This window comes from Dromiciops gliroides, chromosome 3 (genome assembly GCF_019393635.1).
Source record: "Dromiciops gliroides isolate mDroGli1 chromosome 3, mDroGli1.pri, whole genome shotgun sequence".
Taxonomy (NCBI): Eukaryota; Metazoa; Chordata; class Mammalia; order Microbiotheria; family Microbiotheriidae; genus Dromiciops; species Dromiciops gliroides.
The window spans coordinates 594,362,873-594,379,551 of NC_057863.1; the positions used below are offsets into that span (position 1 = coordinate 594,362,873).

At 40.8% G+C, this 16,679-nt stretch overlaps 1 protein-coding gene across 4 annotated transcripts in view; it reads right to left on the reverse strand.

Moving 5' to 3' along the window:
• TRIT1 (tRNA isopentenyltransferase 1) overlaps positions 1–16,679 on the reverse strand; it is a 90,221-nt gene that overhangs the window by 33,726 nt on the left and 39,816 nt on the right. For all 4 annotated transcript variants that reach the window (XR_006355662.1, XM_043995333.1, XM_043995335.1 and 1 more), the window contains 2 exons: positions 3,131–3,271; positions 685–783 (listed from right to left, as the gene is read on the reverse strand). Coding sequence is in view for 3 of the 4 variants with exons in the window: in XM_043995333.1 (XP_043851268.1) it covers positions 685–783; positions 3,131–3,271 (240 nt within the window). In the remaining variant the exon portion in view is untranslated. The remainder of the gene's footprint in view (positions 1–684; positions 784–3,130; positions 3,272–16,679) is intronic.

Genomic DNA, 16,679 nt, shown 5'->3' on the forward strand with positions numbered 1-16,679 from the left:
CTACATATCCAATTTTGACTTATACTACTCCCCCTCACTGTATATCACGCTCCAGGCAAATTGGCCTATGTGCTGTCTACTGACAATACTCTGTTCCCTCCCAACTCCATGTTTTTGCTCATGGCTAGATCTATATCCCAGAGGTCTCTCTCCTTCTCCTAGCGAAATTCTATCCATCTGTTAAAGCTAAATTCAAATGCTACTTCTTTCAGAAGGCCTTTCGAAAAGCCTAGTCTGTCATGACCTTGTCTCACTTAGAGTACAGTGCTTTTTGGACCTCTCTGAAGCACTTATCACACATCATTTTGTACAAGTTATTTATGTAAGTGTCCTATCTCCCAATAAATTGTAAGGACTATGAAGGAAGTCTTATCTAAAGATATCAACCACTACCCAAAGAACTATGCTTTATACAGTAGGCAATATTTTTTGAAATGCATTATAAAAAATACAGTAAGCTTGTACTAAGATGCTAATTAACCCCAGGAAAGGCAGTTTGCCCCCCACATGCCCTGCCCTTAGGCCAGCCAGGAGAAACAAACTGCACACATGCAGCTGGCATTTCCTTCAGAATATTAAGTGGGAAAATGATAAATGCTGCTTTTAACAAAAAGAGACTGGTAAGGATTTGCTTCCTCTTTCTTAATAAAATGGGAGAAAGAAGAAATCTTTAAATCAGCATACCTTGGTATTGATCAGGACTTTCCAGAGCAAGGATTCAATATAATAATTAGTACCTCCCACAACAATTGGGATCTTCTGTCGAGCAAAAATGTCTTCAATGTAAACATTAAGAAACACAGCATCTAATGGTATAATCAGAGAGCTTTTAAGTAGGAAGAGTCCTTGGAGACCATCTAATTCAACTCCCCACATTTACAGAAAAGGACACCTAGGTCAAGAACCAGGCAGTGACAAACTTAAGGTGACAGCATTAGCAGTAGAGCTTGAGTTAGAACCCAGGTCTCTTAATCTTGTGTCCAAGGCTTTTCCACTAAACTATGGTATCTTGCATCAGAATACTCTTTCTTCTTGTCTTATCTGCGAATGATGACACCAGCAAGAAGATATATTCCTCTGGCTGGGAGGCTGAAGGGGAAAAGGTATGGTATAGTTACAGAGACCTTCTTCTACCAGACCACAGGGGAAATTAATGAATCTAGAACAATGTATACATTTAAGAAAAGGAATCCACCTTTAGTACACATACATTTCAGTTTCCTGCTACATAGCCAGGCCTTTGCTGCCTAAACAGGTGCAGCCAGACAGTTGTTTTCTAGAAAAATAAGACAAGAATAGATCTATTTTCTATAGAATAACATTTATCGGCTATTTGGAGTCATAGATTATTGGACAAAGGAAGGGGTTTTAGAGATTATTTAGTCTGACCTCATTTTAAAGAGGAGGAAAGTGAGAGACCAAAGAGCAAAGATGACTTGCTCCAAGCCACAGATGAAGCCAGTGTTTGGGCTCAGGCCTAAACCCAGCTCTTCGAACTCCTATTTCTATAACCTTTCTACCCATACCAAGATTGAGGCATGAGGCATGATGTACTACATATTCCTAATCAATCAGTTACTTTTAGAACTCTTTTCTAAAACCATGTGGTGACAAGTGTGTTCTAATTCACAGCAAAATAACTAAATCTACCTGGGACATTTGAATTCCTGTCTTCACAATGACTGCAGAGCAGGCCATTTGTTCTATGGGGTGCCTTACACCCAAAAAGCACTAGATAAAGAAGTCTTTCAACACCCTGATAAAGGATTATTTATAAACTTCTTCCCAGGAATCCCTGGATAGTGAAGCCTAGAGGGCAAGGGTAGTGACTCTTTCTTTTAGAGGACCAAAGAGGGAAATAAGCAATCTAAAACCACATAAATGTTAAAAAGAAACAAAGACCCCACCCAAATAAAAAGTTTGTTTGTTCTAAGGGAAATGTTTCACCCACAGCTTTTAAATTTAACTGAGAAGGAAGATAAAACTGCAGTCAACAAAACAAAATTCTTAAAACACTCTACTTTTAAAACCCTGAGATTAAAAAAGGGGGAAATGGAAAAGAATGCTCAGTAGGCTGTTACTGAGTCCTGTCAGAGACCCCATTTGGGGTTTTCTTGGCAGAGATAATAGAGTGGTTTGCCATTTCCTTCTCCAGCTCATTTTACAAATGAGGAACTGAAACAAACAGGGTTAAGTGACTTGCCCAAGGTCACACAGCTAGTACCTTTCTAAGGCTGGATTTGAACTCAGGTTCTCCTGATTCGAGGGGGTGCTCTTTCCACTGTACCATCTAGCTGCCCAATGCTCAGTAGGTTGTTCAGTAACTAAATTATTCCTCCTACTGTGTTTATTTATGCTATGAACATATAAATAACATATCACCATCCTTTTGAATTATTACCACTCCAGTTTAAAATAGATCTTTCTGTGCTAAAAATAATCTGTTTAATATATCTATTAAACTAATATCTTAGATTTATAAAGCACTTTACAGGATTATAGCTTTTTAGGTGGAAAAGACCGAGATAATTTAGTCGAACCCCTTCATTTTGCAGGTGAGCAAAGTGGGGACCAGAGACAGTAAATGATATCTCCAAGGTAACAAGGCTAGTGATTCAGTGTGGAGCACAATGTAGGATGTTGAAAAGAAAATTTAACAAAAGTATTTAATTTATTGTTATGTGTGTTTTTCCCCAATAATTCAAAAGTATTTTGTTTTGTATGGGGGCTGAGGGTGGGGAAGCGGTTACTTGGGCCCTGGTAAGAATGGTATGGATTAAAAACTTAGTAAAAACAACCTTCCTGAATAAATGGACTTTTTACTATTCACTACTCTTCAACTGCTCTTAAAGCTTTGGGGATCTGGTGGAATAATTCATCAAAGGTAAAACTATTCTGCACACTGTTGGTGTCTGCAGTGGAGAAATATCAATTCTTGTGATTTAGTCACAGAAATTTGAATTGGAAGGGTTTTTAGAATCTTCTAGTCCAAGACCTTAGGTCCTCTTGGTAAAGGGGGAAGCATTACTGCAAGGAAATAGGAGATCTTTTTTCTGCCTCTGGTTATCATCACCCCCCTTTCCCTTCCTCCCATCCTCCAAAACCAGCTGCCTGCTTTCTTGAAGGATATTAGGGCAGTTGCTTTGTTCCTGAAGTCCACCACAGTGTAATTCATCACAAGGGGATCCACAAAGCTGATCATATGGTGTTGGCAGAGTCTCTGTTCTTGGGGTGAGACCTTGTTGGTGATGATATTTAGACCCTCATACACCTACAGAACAGAAAATTAAAATCAGAAAATTGAACTGCTTCCTTCAGACACCAGTGATGTGGGGGAGATGGGCAGGGGAAGGGGTTGAGGCAGACTGGTCCTTTCCTGGGCACTAAAGACTTCCATTTATATAAGACTCTAGGAGCAGGGATTCTTAACTGTTTTTATGTCAGAGACTCTTTTGGCAATCTGGTGAAACTGAATATGGTAGAACCATTCTCAAAATGTTTTTAAATGCATAAAACAGAAGAAACCAATTACTTTGAAATAGTTAAAAAAATATTTTGAAAACAAATTTACAGGCTTTCAGGTTAAGAAACCCTGCTCTAGCCAGACTGGAAGTAGATAGAATAAGTGCTTTTCTATGAAATCAGGACTGTTAGCTCTAATGATACAAGAAGAATTAAGTATATAGTTTGGGTCTAAAAAAGGTTCTCAAAGACTGAGTGTTTAAAAGTACTTCATAATGGATTCCTTGTTTTGTTTATTCAGCTTATCATAAGGCAAATTTAAGGTGAAATTCTTCATTGCTAATAGCTCTCTTTCAAAATGTGTTGACATTTCAATTGTTTGTAAATGGTACTTAAAATTTAGACAAAACAATTTTCAGATAGGTGTGCTTCTCTGACCTACAGCTCAATTTGCCTACCTGTATGTAATCAAGTCAACTAATCTGATGTTGGGGTCCCAAATAATAGTTCCTAATTCTAAAATCCCTTCAAGTTTCTTGCTCTCACCAAAATTTACCAATAATCTCTTCGTTAACAAACCTGGTGACCTATATTCCCAAAATTCTTCCTTCTTGACCTCTCTGAAGGATTAGGACAAAGGCAGGATGGGGAGAGGGTTAGGGAGGGAATGAGCATTTAATGTAGCACCTATGATGTGCCAGGGTCTGTGATAAGTGCTTTACAAATATCTCATTTGATCCTCACAGTTGGCAAAGTAGGTATTATTATTATCACCCCCATTTTGCATATGAAGAAGTTGAAACAAATAAAGGTTAACTTTAGGTGGCAGGTGACTTGCCCAGTGTCACAGTTAAATGTCTGAATCTGACTTTGAACTCAGGTCTTCCTGACTCCAGGTTCCATATTCTGGGAAACCTAGCTGCATTAGACATTGTCATGACACTGTTCTCTCCTGGTTCTTCTACCTATCTGACCACTACTTAACCTCTTCTTCTGGATCTTCATTCACAGTCCACAATGAGTGCCAACTCCACCCCCCACGAACACCTTTCTTTTTGTCTCTCACCTGTTTTTTTGTGATTCCATCTTCTCCAATAGGATAATCATCTTAAATGAGATGATTCCTAGATCTATATTCTCAGTTTCTCCCCTATCACCAGCTTCCTGCTAGGCATCTCTGAATGGATGTCCTTAAAGTTTCTCAAATGCAACATGTCCAACTACAGCACTTATCTCTCCCCCTCATCCTCCCTCATCTAAATGTTCCTGTTCTTTTGAGGGTACCACCATTTTCCCAACCTTAGAGTTATACTCCACTCTTCACTTTCCATCATCCCTCTTCCCATACCCAACTTGTTCTCCAGTTTTGTGCATTTACCTCCCCAATACCTATAACATCAATTTCTTTCTCTCCATTCACAAAGTAACTACCCTATTTTGGGTCCTCACATTCTCACCTGAACTACTGCATCAGCCTCCTTACTCAGTCTCCTTTCTCTCCAATTCTCCACAGGGCCAACAAAAAAATTCTCCTAAAGCATAAGGAGAACCTTTAGTGGGGGCAGCTAGGTGGCACAGTGGATAAAGCACCAGCCCTGGATTCAGGAGGACCTGAGTTTAAATTCGGCCTCAGACACTTGCCACTTACTAGCTGTGTGACCCTGGGCAAGTCACTTAACCCTCACTGCCCCCCCCCCCCAACTAAACAAATCAAACAAAAAAACATCAAAAACCTTTAGTGGCTCCCTCTTGCCTCTAGAAGCTCAACTTGGCATTTAAAGGACATACATTACCAGGCTTATTTCATACTAGTCCTATCCATACTTGTCCACTTATTATTACAGTATTTCCTAAACTCATCAATGAACTCCACTTCCTACCTGTGTGAACTGTTGCCTTTTTCACTGGCTGTCCCCTATGCCTGAAATGCACTGTCTCCTCATCTCTGGCCTCTTGGAATTCCTAGTTTTCTTCCAGTTACTAACTTGTGTCATCTGCTATGGGAAGCCTTTCCTGAGAGTCTTAGTGCTCTGTCCTTTTCCCTCAAATTATCCATCATATACTTCTATCTGTATCGTATCGTTTCCACCCTCCCAGCACTCACCCCTTCTGAGCACCCTCAAGCAAGAGCCTTGAGGACAAGGAATGGTTTTCATTTTGTCTTTCTATCACTAGCACCTAGCACAGCACCTTGAACAAAATAACAATGTTTTCTGGGGGCTGGGAACTGGGGTGCAAAGTGCTTTCTTCACAACCACTCAGCCAGATAAGTAATACATGTATCACTATCCCTATTTTTATAGCTGAGGAAACTGAAGCTAAGAGAGGCTAACTCACCTACCCATTGCTATACACTTTGGTGGTACAGCCAGGCCTTGAAACCATAATGTTTTATTTCCCTGAATTCTACTTTGAAAGTCACTAAGCAAAAGTCTCACTCCCCAAACAGGAATATCTTGTCTGCTGGCTCTTTATCTGTCATTGTGACTAGTAAAAATTCAGGTCCACCCTTTTCCAAACACAGGGTCCCAGGTAAAGACATGTCTGAAAATATTTATTTGAAAAAGACCAATCCTTCAAGATACATAGTTACCTGAGTAAACACAAATAATAAGCATTCCTGCAAACATTAAAAGCTTTTCTTACTCTACATTTTCCCTTACTTATAAGTTACCTAGTCGAGTAACCAAAGAAGACTGAAAATATCGTTGAAATCACTCTGGTGACAGCAGGACATCAATCAAGAACTTAAGTCCTAAGTGATAGGAGGTAAGGAAACAAAAAACATGAATAACTCCTACTACTTGCAAGGAACTTACTAAGGGGGAACATCCTAATGAGGAAGACAAGAAGTACACCTAAGTAAATAGATTAAATATAAAGAGAAAAAATACATAGTACTTTGGAGAAAGGGTACTAGCAGTTGGGAAATCAGGAAAGGCTTTATGTAGAAGGTGTTTGGGCTTCATTGTGAAGGAAGAGAGGGATCCTCTGAGGTGGAGGTGAGAAGGGAGAGCATATTAAAGGCAAGAAGAAGGAGCAATTTAAAGGCACAGAGACAGGAGATTAAATGTTAAGAAAAAAGAGAGAAGCCCAACCAAGAAAAATAAGAGAGTGAGAATGGCAGAGGAAGTGATGTTCATTGTGGCTAGAAAAAGACTGAAGCCAGATTATGAAGGTTTAAAAAACTAAGCATGAGCTTATATTTTATTATAGAGGCAATAAGGGGCCACTGGAATTGAATGAGTAGGGGAGTGAAATGGAAGGTCAGATCTGCAATTAAGGAAAACCACTCCAACAGCAGTATGTGAGGTGCTCTGGAGAGGTGGGGGACTTGAAGCAGGGAGCATTCAGGAGGCTGTTAAGAGTAGTCCAGGGGACAACTAGGTGGCACAGTAGATAAAGCACCGGCCCTGGATTCAGGAGGACCTGAGTTCAAATCCAGCCTCAGACACTTGACACTTACTAGCTGTGTGACCCTAGGCAAGTCACTTAACCCTCACTGTCCTGCCCTGCCCCCCCAAAAAAGAGTAGTCCGGGTGGGAGCAAGTACAGCCTGAACTAAGGCAATGGGATATGTGAGTAGAAAGAAGGGAGTTAGTTGTGAAAGATGTTATAGGGTAGAAATGGCATGATTTGACAAGTGACTAGTTATGGGAGGGGAGAGAGACTGAAGAGTCATGGATAATACTAATATCAAGATCACAAATCTGGGATACTAGATTAGGGGACCCTCTGTAGAAATATGGAAGTTTAGAAAAGGGGAGGGCTTGAGAGGGAAAGATGATGAGTTCCATTTTAGACGTCTCTAAGATATCCAGTTTGAAATGTCTAACAGGCAATTGGTGACACACGATCAAAGTGCATCGAAAAGTGACTGATGGATATAGAGTGGATGTGTTAATTCACGCCCATGTTGTTCAACCTTCATTTCAAAGAACACCAATGACAGTATAGGGTGATGTCTTGACTTGTGTGTGAACTGGACTGAAGTGAGGCAGGGTTGCACAAAGTCATCAGCCTCACTCTCTCTTCCAGAGTCATCAAAGTCCAGTGGCAGGACAAAAGTCAGAATGACTGGCAATGGCCCTGGATGAAATGTATGACCTTGGTGTCTGACAAAGCTCTAAGTGCTGCATAGCACCTTCTTCATGGCTTTTGCAACAAATTGTTCTCATCTGCCCATTATGCCAGGCAAAGTCTTTACATGCTTGAGGTAGACCCCCCCATACACCCCAACTCATCAACAGTTTTGAGGCCTGTCAGTTCACTTCAGCTTGGTTTAGCTTGTCTGCCAAGATGGTTTTATCAGGGTATAACCACTATACATGCTACAATTTCTTGGAGTCACAGGTGAGAGAAGGGTGAAAGGTAGACACCAAAGACAGATGAGCAACAATATACAACAGTAAATGACCATGGTAATCTAGTGTTTGATCAATGCAGAGATCATGAAAGCTTTTGAGACAAGAACTCACTATTTGGCAAAAACTGCTAGAAAAACTGGAAAGCAATTTGGCAGAAACTAGGTATGGACGAAACACCAGTTTCTCCATCTCACACTGTATACCAAGATAAGGTCAAAATAGATACGTGATTTAGACATAAAGGTATCATCCTTTATGTCACCTACATAGAGACAAGAACTAAACGCCCGAGGGCTAATGCAATTACTAAGAGTGTCTCAGGAAGAGGACAGGGTCCACAACAGAACCTACAGCCTTCAGTTCAGCAACTACCAGGCCCCAAGTCCTATAGTTTCCCAGGGGGATTTGAGATGGCCCTATCAAATGAAAGAAGGATTTTAACTACTGGAAAATCGGAGCAGAGGAGGGCTTGGAGGACAACCATTTCAGGTATTGGGCACACTGCAAGCAAGGCTGGGAGTTCATAGACGGCGGGGCAATGAGAGGTAGAAGAGTCCACCTTGGCTGAAATAAAAAGGGAATAGAATAACATAATGCTGGACAGGTTAGCTAGAGTCAGACTAGATGCAAAGTCAGGAGTTCATACTTTTATTTGGTAGGCAATAGGGAAGCTGAAGGTTTTGGAGTAGAGTAATGACATGATCACAGCAGGGAACTAGTTAAGATTACCTGGGCAGCCTATGGGAAATAGGCTTGATAGACATATGAAGAAGCCTTATTATTAGAACATTTCCAAAATCTTGGCAAGAAGAGACAGAGTGGATAAAGATGTGAGGCAGTCTTATTAAAATATTTCAAAAATGTTGGCAAGAAAGGATGAGGGTGTGTTCTTGGCTATTACAGTTTTCACCCGGAATTTAATAGTGATATTTTTGAAAACAGCAGCAAAATAGTGTAATAAATGACTGCTGAATTTAATGTAGTAAAGAGACCAACCATCTCCAGCAGAAATAAAGTTAGAAAAGAAGTCGGTTAACAAGAAATAGAATAAGTAAATAATATAGACAGAGCTTCAATAAATGGATGGGTCAGCTTCCAACTACAAGTTATTTTGTGCCTAACAGTGTTACTCACAGCATCTCAGCATAGTGAAGTCATGGTGGTTTTTTTCAATGTCTTCTTTAGTAGACCTCTACAACTGTTCAAAAAAGTGCTCTGGTTATTACCTATATGGCTCTTTGAAAACTGTCAAAGCAAAAATGGTTGGTTGAAAGACAAGTGCACTCAAGAGAGCTGAAAACCAGGTCCAAGTCTGCTACTTACTAGCCATATTACCTTGCACATTTTGCTTTTCTAAGAGTCTCAGTTTCCTCATCTGTAACATGAAGGACTTGAAATAAGGTCCCACTCAGCTCTGTGATTTTATTCAGAAGTCAAAAGGAATACAAATTAAATACAAGGAATACAAAAGTAAATACAGTTAGTATCTCATCCTCCCTCTGTCTCCCCTTCTTTCAACAATAAACACTCTAGGAGCAGCTAGGTGGAGCAGTGAATAAGGTACTGGCCCTGGATTCAACTAGCTTTGTGACCCTGGGCAAGTCACTTAACCCTCATTGCCCCGCAAAACAAACAATAACCACTCACATCTCTTTTTGTTTAACAAAAATCTATTTCTCTCCCTCACCCCCCCCAACTAAATAACAAAAAACCAAAGAGAACATCCTTGCAGCAAATAGGCATAACCTAGTTGGTTGCATGAATTGATGGTGTGCAAAAATCTTATGTCTCATTCTGCAGCCTGAGCCCATCACTTCTGTAAGCTGAGTGGAATGTTTCATCAGCCCTCTGAAACAGGGGGCAGCAAATTAAAACACCTGGACCAAATCTACCAAATCCCATCAAGGCCTGTTTGTGAACTAAGAATGTGCCTACTCTTGCTTTAGAATTGTGGTTGGTCGTTGTGTTGATCAGAGTTCTTCAATCTTTCAGAGAAAGCTGAGTGGCACAGTGAATAGAGTGCTGGACTTGGAATAGGAAGTGCTGGGCTCAAATCAGCTCAGACACTTAGCAGTCGTATAACCCTGGGCAAATCACTTAACCTCTCTTTGCCTCAGTATCATCAACTGTAAAATGGGGATAATAAGTACCTATTTTAAGAAGCTGTCTGAGGATCAAATGAGGCAATAACTGTAAAGTCTTAGCACAGAGCCCAGCACATAGCAGGCTCTATATAAATACTTATTTCCTTCCCTTTCCCTTCTTCCTCATTATTTCTCTTGATGGTTCAAAGTGGGCATAAACAGCACTTGTTTCTATTTTGGCCAGAAACCCTGAGGGTCTTCTGAGAGCCATGGCAGCCCTCCATCCCATATATTTATTCCTTTATTTGTTTTGCTTTTTGACTAGGTAAAAGAGGCCTTTCTTGGTCTCCTATCTCACCTAGCCTTAATCACTGAATGGTCATTGCTTCAGGCAAACTGAGACCAGGGAAAGACTTCAGCTTAAAAAGGCCAAGGTCTCCCACACTATCAGGGCCATTTTCAGTTGTACTGATCTGTATCTTGCTACTGGACCCAGATGGCTCTGAAGAGAGAGAGTGAGGCTGGTGACTTTGTACAGCCATGCCTCACTTAAATCCAATTCACTGCAAGTCATCATGTCACGTCCCAATGTCATGGTCTTCCAGAATGAAGGACAGAAAACAACATACCATAATTTTGGTCATTACCCAATTGATGGGCACATCTTTAGTTTCTAGTTCTTTACTACTACAAAAAGAGCCGCTGTAAATATTTTTGTACCTATAGGTCCTTTCCCTTCTTCTGTGATCTCTTTGGGGCATAGGCCTAGTAGGAGGTATAGCTGAGTCAAAGGGTATGCACATTTTAGCAATTTGGGGGACACAGTTCCAAACTGCTTTCCAGAAAGGCTGGACCCATTCAAAGCTCCACTAACAGTGCATTTAGTATTTTCCTGCAGCACACCTCCAACACTCTTTATCTGTCAACTCTGCCGAAAGTCCAGTGCATTTTTAAACTACACCATGCTGTCAAGCCGAAAGGCCTCTTTAAGCCCATTTATGAAGAAAATCCCAGAGCTAGTTGCTGGGTACTACACCACTCTTGAGAGTCGGCACAGTAGTACAATGTGCTAGACTAAAACTTGCTGAGCTACTCAGTATTAAACTCTGGCCTAGTCATTTCATCTCTCTAGATCTCAGCTTCCCCATCTACAACATAAATAAAACACTTGCACTACTAAAATTCACGGGAAAGTAGTTTCTAAGCATTATGCATTACAAAAAGGTGAATTCTTCTTCACATCCCTTTTGATGTCTCTATTATCTCATCTTGGCATGGGGTTACTATGGATGCTCAAAAGCTATACCAACAGACAGGTTCTACCGAGCAAGAAAGAAAAAGAGACTTCCGATATAGTTTTGGTGAAGTCTGTTTTTGCGGTGGCTCAAGATTCCAAATGATGCTATAATCTTAATTATAGACATTTAAACAGGGTCAATTTAACCATCGGAAGTAACTGACTGACTGTCTAGCAACCTTAAGTCATCAGTAAACAGGGAAACAGACTTCACTATTATTTCCTATGAGGATTCTCAACTCCAACATAGCATATTCCAAAGGAAATCTGAACTACAAATGGCTACCTACCTAGACCAAGTGCTCCTAGGAAAGAGAGTAGCCAGAAAACATATTTCTCCTCCTGTCCATCATCAAATGGTCCTTCAGAGCCTGGTTAAATTTACATATGAATATTTCCCTCACTTGTCTATAGGTTTAATGTTTAACTGATTATGAAAATGTAGGTTAAGCAAACTTGACTCAGGATGAGAAAGTGGCCAAACAACTTTTCTCACCTTAACCCTCAATAGTTGTAACTGTTTACTAAAAGGAATGGGCTGAATTTTCTCTGGTCTCCAAAATGTCCAAGCACAAGCTTTGAATGACAAAGAGTTCCCATCTTATTTCTGGAAATGCCAAACTAAAAGCTTTACAATAAGTGTACACAAAATCTCACACCCTACCTCAAGATGGAGCTAAATGTTGGATGCTTTGATTCCTTGTCTCACTCAAAACACTAGAAATCAAATCCCAAGTGAATAAAAGCTCAGCTTTTCAAGTACATGACAATAACCACTGGCAATGAAGGAACTTTTCAAAGGCAGCTCACAGATTTAGAGTTGGGAGGTAGCCTACAAACCATCTAATCCAACAAAGGGAAAGGGAAAGTGTTACTCAAGTTGTAAGTACAATATGGGAGCAGTTAGTTCTGGAGCAGTTTGAACAAGATCTAGAAGTATCAAGGAACTGTCAGCTCAGTAAATCTGGTGGCAGCCCACCTTCCAAGCCCTAAAGAAAGCACTCTGGTGCTACCACATCTAGAGGGCTGCCTTCAGCTGGGAGGGCCACAGCTCAGCAAGGACAAGGATAAGTTGGAGATCATCCAGGAGGGCAGTCCAGATGCTGAAGGGCCTTGAGTCTCAATCACATAAGAATCAGTTGAAGGAATAAGGCTGGAGAGGTGACTGGGGGGGACATGATAGCTGTTTTGAAGTATATGAGGAGATGTCCCAAAGGACAGAAACAGGAACAATGAATCTAAGGGGCCAAGAGGAAGATTCAGATTTAATGTGAAGAAAAAGTTCCTAAAAACAAACTATTCTCCATGAGTCCAACTGTCTGTACCCCACATGGTATTTTAGGTGGCGCAGTGGATAAAGCACCAGCCCTGGATTCAGGAAGACCTGAATTCAAATGTGACCTCAGACACTTGACACCTACTAGCTGTGTGACCCTGGGCAAGTCACTTAACCCTCATTTCCCTGCCACCGCCCCCCCAAAAAAGGGTTATGACTCTGTATATCCATTAGGATAATGACATTTCATGGTAATCTAGCTATATAGCACCCTACATTACATATTCAGTAAAAGACAAAAACAACAAAAACAAAAAGACAACTGTCTCAAAGAGGAATGAGCTCCTTTACAAGACAGTGTCTGTATAACCACTACCACGGTAAACTATGCCTGAGGTTCCTTTCAGGTATAGATAGGTTGAACAGGATGGCAGCTGAGGTCCCTTTCAACTTGAAATGCTGCAATTTTGTGACTTGTTCAAGGTCGCAAAAGTATGAAGTAGCAGAGTTGGAATTGCAACTCAGGTTTCCACACCACAGCTAGACAGTAGAAACATAGCAACTGTTGCTATTTGTACTTTTTTTGCTCTCAATTTCCAAGTATACGTTTAGAGTCAACTGGCATTTATTAAGCACCTATTATATACCAGGTATTGTGCCAAATGATGGGGACATAGAAGGCAAAAAACTCTCTGCTCTCAAGGAATTCGGTCTAATGGGAAAGATGGCATGAAAACAATATGTTCCAAGAAGGTATAGTCATAATAAATGAGATCATCTTAAAGAGAAAGCTCTAAGATTAAGAAAGCCTTTTCTGTAGATATTAAGATTTGAACAAATTCAGGAAAGCCAGGCATTGAAAATGATGAGGGAGAGTATTCCAAGCATGAGAAGACAGCCAGTGAAAATGCTCAGTCTGTGCAGCTAGGTGGCACAGTGGATAAAGCACTGGCCCTGGAGTCAGGAAGACCTGAGTTCAAATCCAGCCTCAGACACTTGAGACTTACTAGCTGTATGACCCTGGGCAAGTCACTTAACCCCAATTGCCTCAACCCCCCCCCCAAAAAAAAGAAGAAAGCAAAAGAAAAAGAAAATTCTCAGTCAGGAGATGGCAGTAGTGTAAGATTGCTATTAGGAGGTTGGTGTCAGTATGTGGAGGACAGTAAGATAGAAAACTGGAAAGGCAGGAGGGGGCCAGATTATGAAGAGCTTTGAATGCCATCAAACAGGATTTTATATTTGAACCTGGAAGTAGGAGAGAACCACTGGAGTTTACTGAATAGAGGGTGATATGATCATACCTAATAACAATGCAGCATCTGAGTTGGAGGATGAAAGTGTGGAGAGACTTATGGCGGGGAGACCAACCTGCAGGGTATTCCAATGGTCTAAGTATAAGGCTAGGAGGGCCTGTAACAGGGTGCTAGTAGTGTCATAGGAAAGAAAAGAGTGTTGTGAAGGTAAAATTGGCAAACGCTTGTTTACAAGGAGTTAAGGGATGGTATTGAATGTGCAAGCTTAGGTGACTGGGAAGATGGTGGCACCCTATATATTAAGAAGTTAGGAAAAGGGGAAACGAGAAATTGGGGGAAGAGTACAGTTTTGGACACATTGAGTTTAAGATAACTACACAATATATAATTCAAATGTCTAAAAGTTAATTGAAGGGGCAGCTAGGTGGTAGAGTGGGTAAAGCACCGGCCCTGGATTCAGGAGTACCTGAGTTCAAATCTGGCCTCAGATACTTGACACTTACTAGCTATGTGACCCTGGGCAAGTCACTTAACCCCAACTGCCCCGCCCAAAAAAATAAAAAAATAAAAAAAGTTAATTGAAGATGCAAGACTGGAGACCAAAAGAATTAGGGCTAGGCGACCAGATCTGAGAATCTTCTGCATAAAGATAATAACTGAATTAATGGGAACTGATGAGAATACTAAGTAAAATAATACAAAAGGAAAAGAGAAGAGGGCACAGGACAGAACCCTGTGGGACACCCATAGTTAACGAGTATGACCCAGAAAAAGATCCAGCCAAACAGACAGAAGAAGCAGTCAGATAAGTAAGGAAAGAGCCGTGTCACAAAAAAACCCAGAAAGAAGAGAGTATACAGAAGAAGAATATCAAAGACTGCAGAGAGGTCAAGAAGGATAAGAGCTGAGAAAAGGCCACTGGATTTACCAATTAAATCACTGGTAACTTTGGAGACAGCAGTTTCAGTTAAAGGATGAGGTCCAAAGCCAAACCACAAAGAGTTTAAAAAAAAGAGTGAAAGGAAAAATATTTTCCAGGAAAGGTATTTCCTGCAGAGGCAGGTATTGCAGTTGGCCTTCTCAAAGAGTTTAGCCACAAGAGAGATGAGGGAAACAGCTAGCAGGGGTGGTCAGATGAAGTGAGGTGTTTTGTTGCTGCTGCTGTTGTTGTTGTTGTTGTTTTGAAGGGGGGAGACATATATTTGCAGGCAGTAGGAAAGTAGCTAGTTGACAGATAAATGAGCAGGTTCAAGAGGAGCCAATTTTCTGAAGATGAGATAGAAGGGGATCATCTGTCCCAGAAGGGTTAGCCTTAGCAAGGAGAAAAGGTACTTCTTTATAGGGAACAGATGAAAGAGGAGATAGTAGTAGCAGAAGGCATCTGAGTGATGTGAGAAGAGGAAGAGGGGAGAAGAGAGTGCTCTCTGAGAATGGCCTCCATTTTTTCAATAATATATGAGGCAAGGCTATCTCTCAGCTGAGAGGATGGGAGAACTGTGGAAAGTTTGAGGAGGGATGAAAAGATGTGGAAAAGCTACTGTGGTGAATGGGATAGTGAATCCACTAAAAAGGTGTAAAAAAAAAATGGCCTTACAGCAGCAAGGGTCAAGTTGAGGTTATGTAACATAAACTTGTCAGTAGTTTCATGATTTTCTTCTGCTTTGTTCAGTAGCCCAGGAATGGGGGGGGGGGGGGCGCACCACAGACTCAAAACAATGGGGCAAGATCCCCGATGGGATAAAGGGGCAAGGGGACAGGACTGAAATGGACATTATAGAGCTGAAGTGGTTCACCAGGAATCAAGGTGAAGGAAAGATTATAGTCAGTGCAAGTAATGGCCTGGGGGGAAAAATTGAGGGGATAAGGGATCAGAAGTCTGTGAGAATGAAGAAAAGAGTTTGGAATTGTAAAACAGAGGGAGAGGTAGAAAGACAACAAACAGATGTCAAATTAGAATCACAAGATTTTAAAGCTGGAAGGGACTGACCTTTGAGTTCAACTCTTCCTATTTTAGAGCTATGCAAAATAAGCCTCAGAAAATTAAATGCCTTGCCATGGCCAGACAGGTAGTTCAAGGAGCATCAATGAGATCTGAACCCAGTCCCTGACTCCTACAGCCAGGGCTCTTTTTCCTGTCACTCAGCCTCTTTCCAAAAGGACGAGATTCAGTGAGGGAAGCAGGATGGGCTGAATTTTTTTAAGAAAAGGAAGAGGTTAAGATCCACATCTAATACCCACAGAATAAAATCACAAATCTGTGAAGTTTCATAATCAAATTATCTGGTTTTCCTCACCTATTCCAAGGAAATATAAACATACATATACAAATACCAAGCATTTATGATGGGGATTTTCTGCATTAACCATAGCTGTAGAGAGCCGTTGCCTTGAATCAAGGAACACAAAAAATTATGTCTCTGAATATGTAGAAACCAACAAATTGAGTAAATATCAGGACTAGGCCCAGATCTGTATACTGGCACAATAAATACCAGAAACAACTTTGCTATTTTAATATTTGGTAGAACACTCAGTTCTACCAGGACAAAGTGTTTCCTAAAGTAAGTTATGTTCACCCTACCTTAACAGTCTCAATTCAATTACTTTCCCTCTCTGCAAGTCTCATGTTCTAGACAAACTGGAGTGGGTAATGAACTACTGTGATCTGGTCTCATCATGTCCTCGCCTACCTCCTGCATTCTCACAGGCTACCCTCCAAGCACTCCTTGGAAAGTATTCCTTTTTATAATTTCAGAATCACACAACTTCAGGGTTGGAAAGGACCTCAGTGGCCATCCCTTTCAGAATACTTCCTTCCTTTTAAGGATTAGATCCGGTGCTTTTTTTTTTCTTTCTAAGAAGGCTTACAGATAATCTAGTCCATCACATAGGTGAACAAAACTTTTCTACAATATTTCCAATAAGTAGTCATTTAACCTT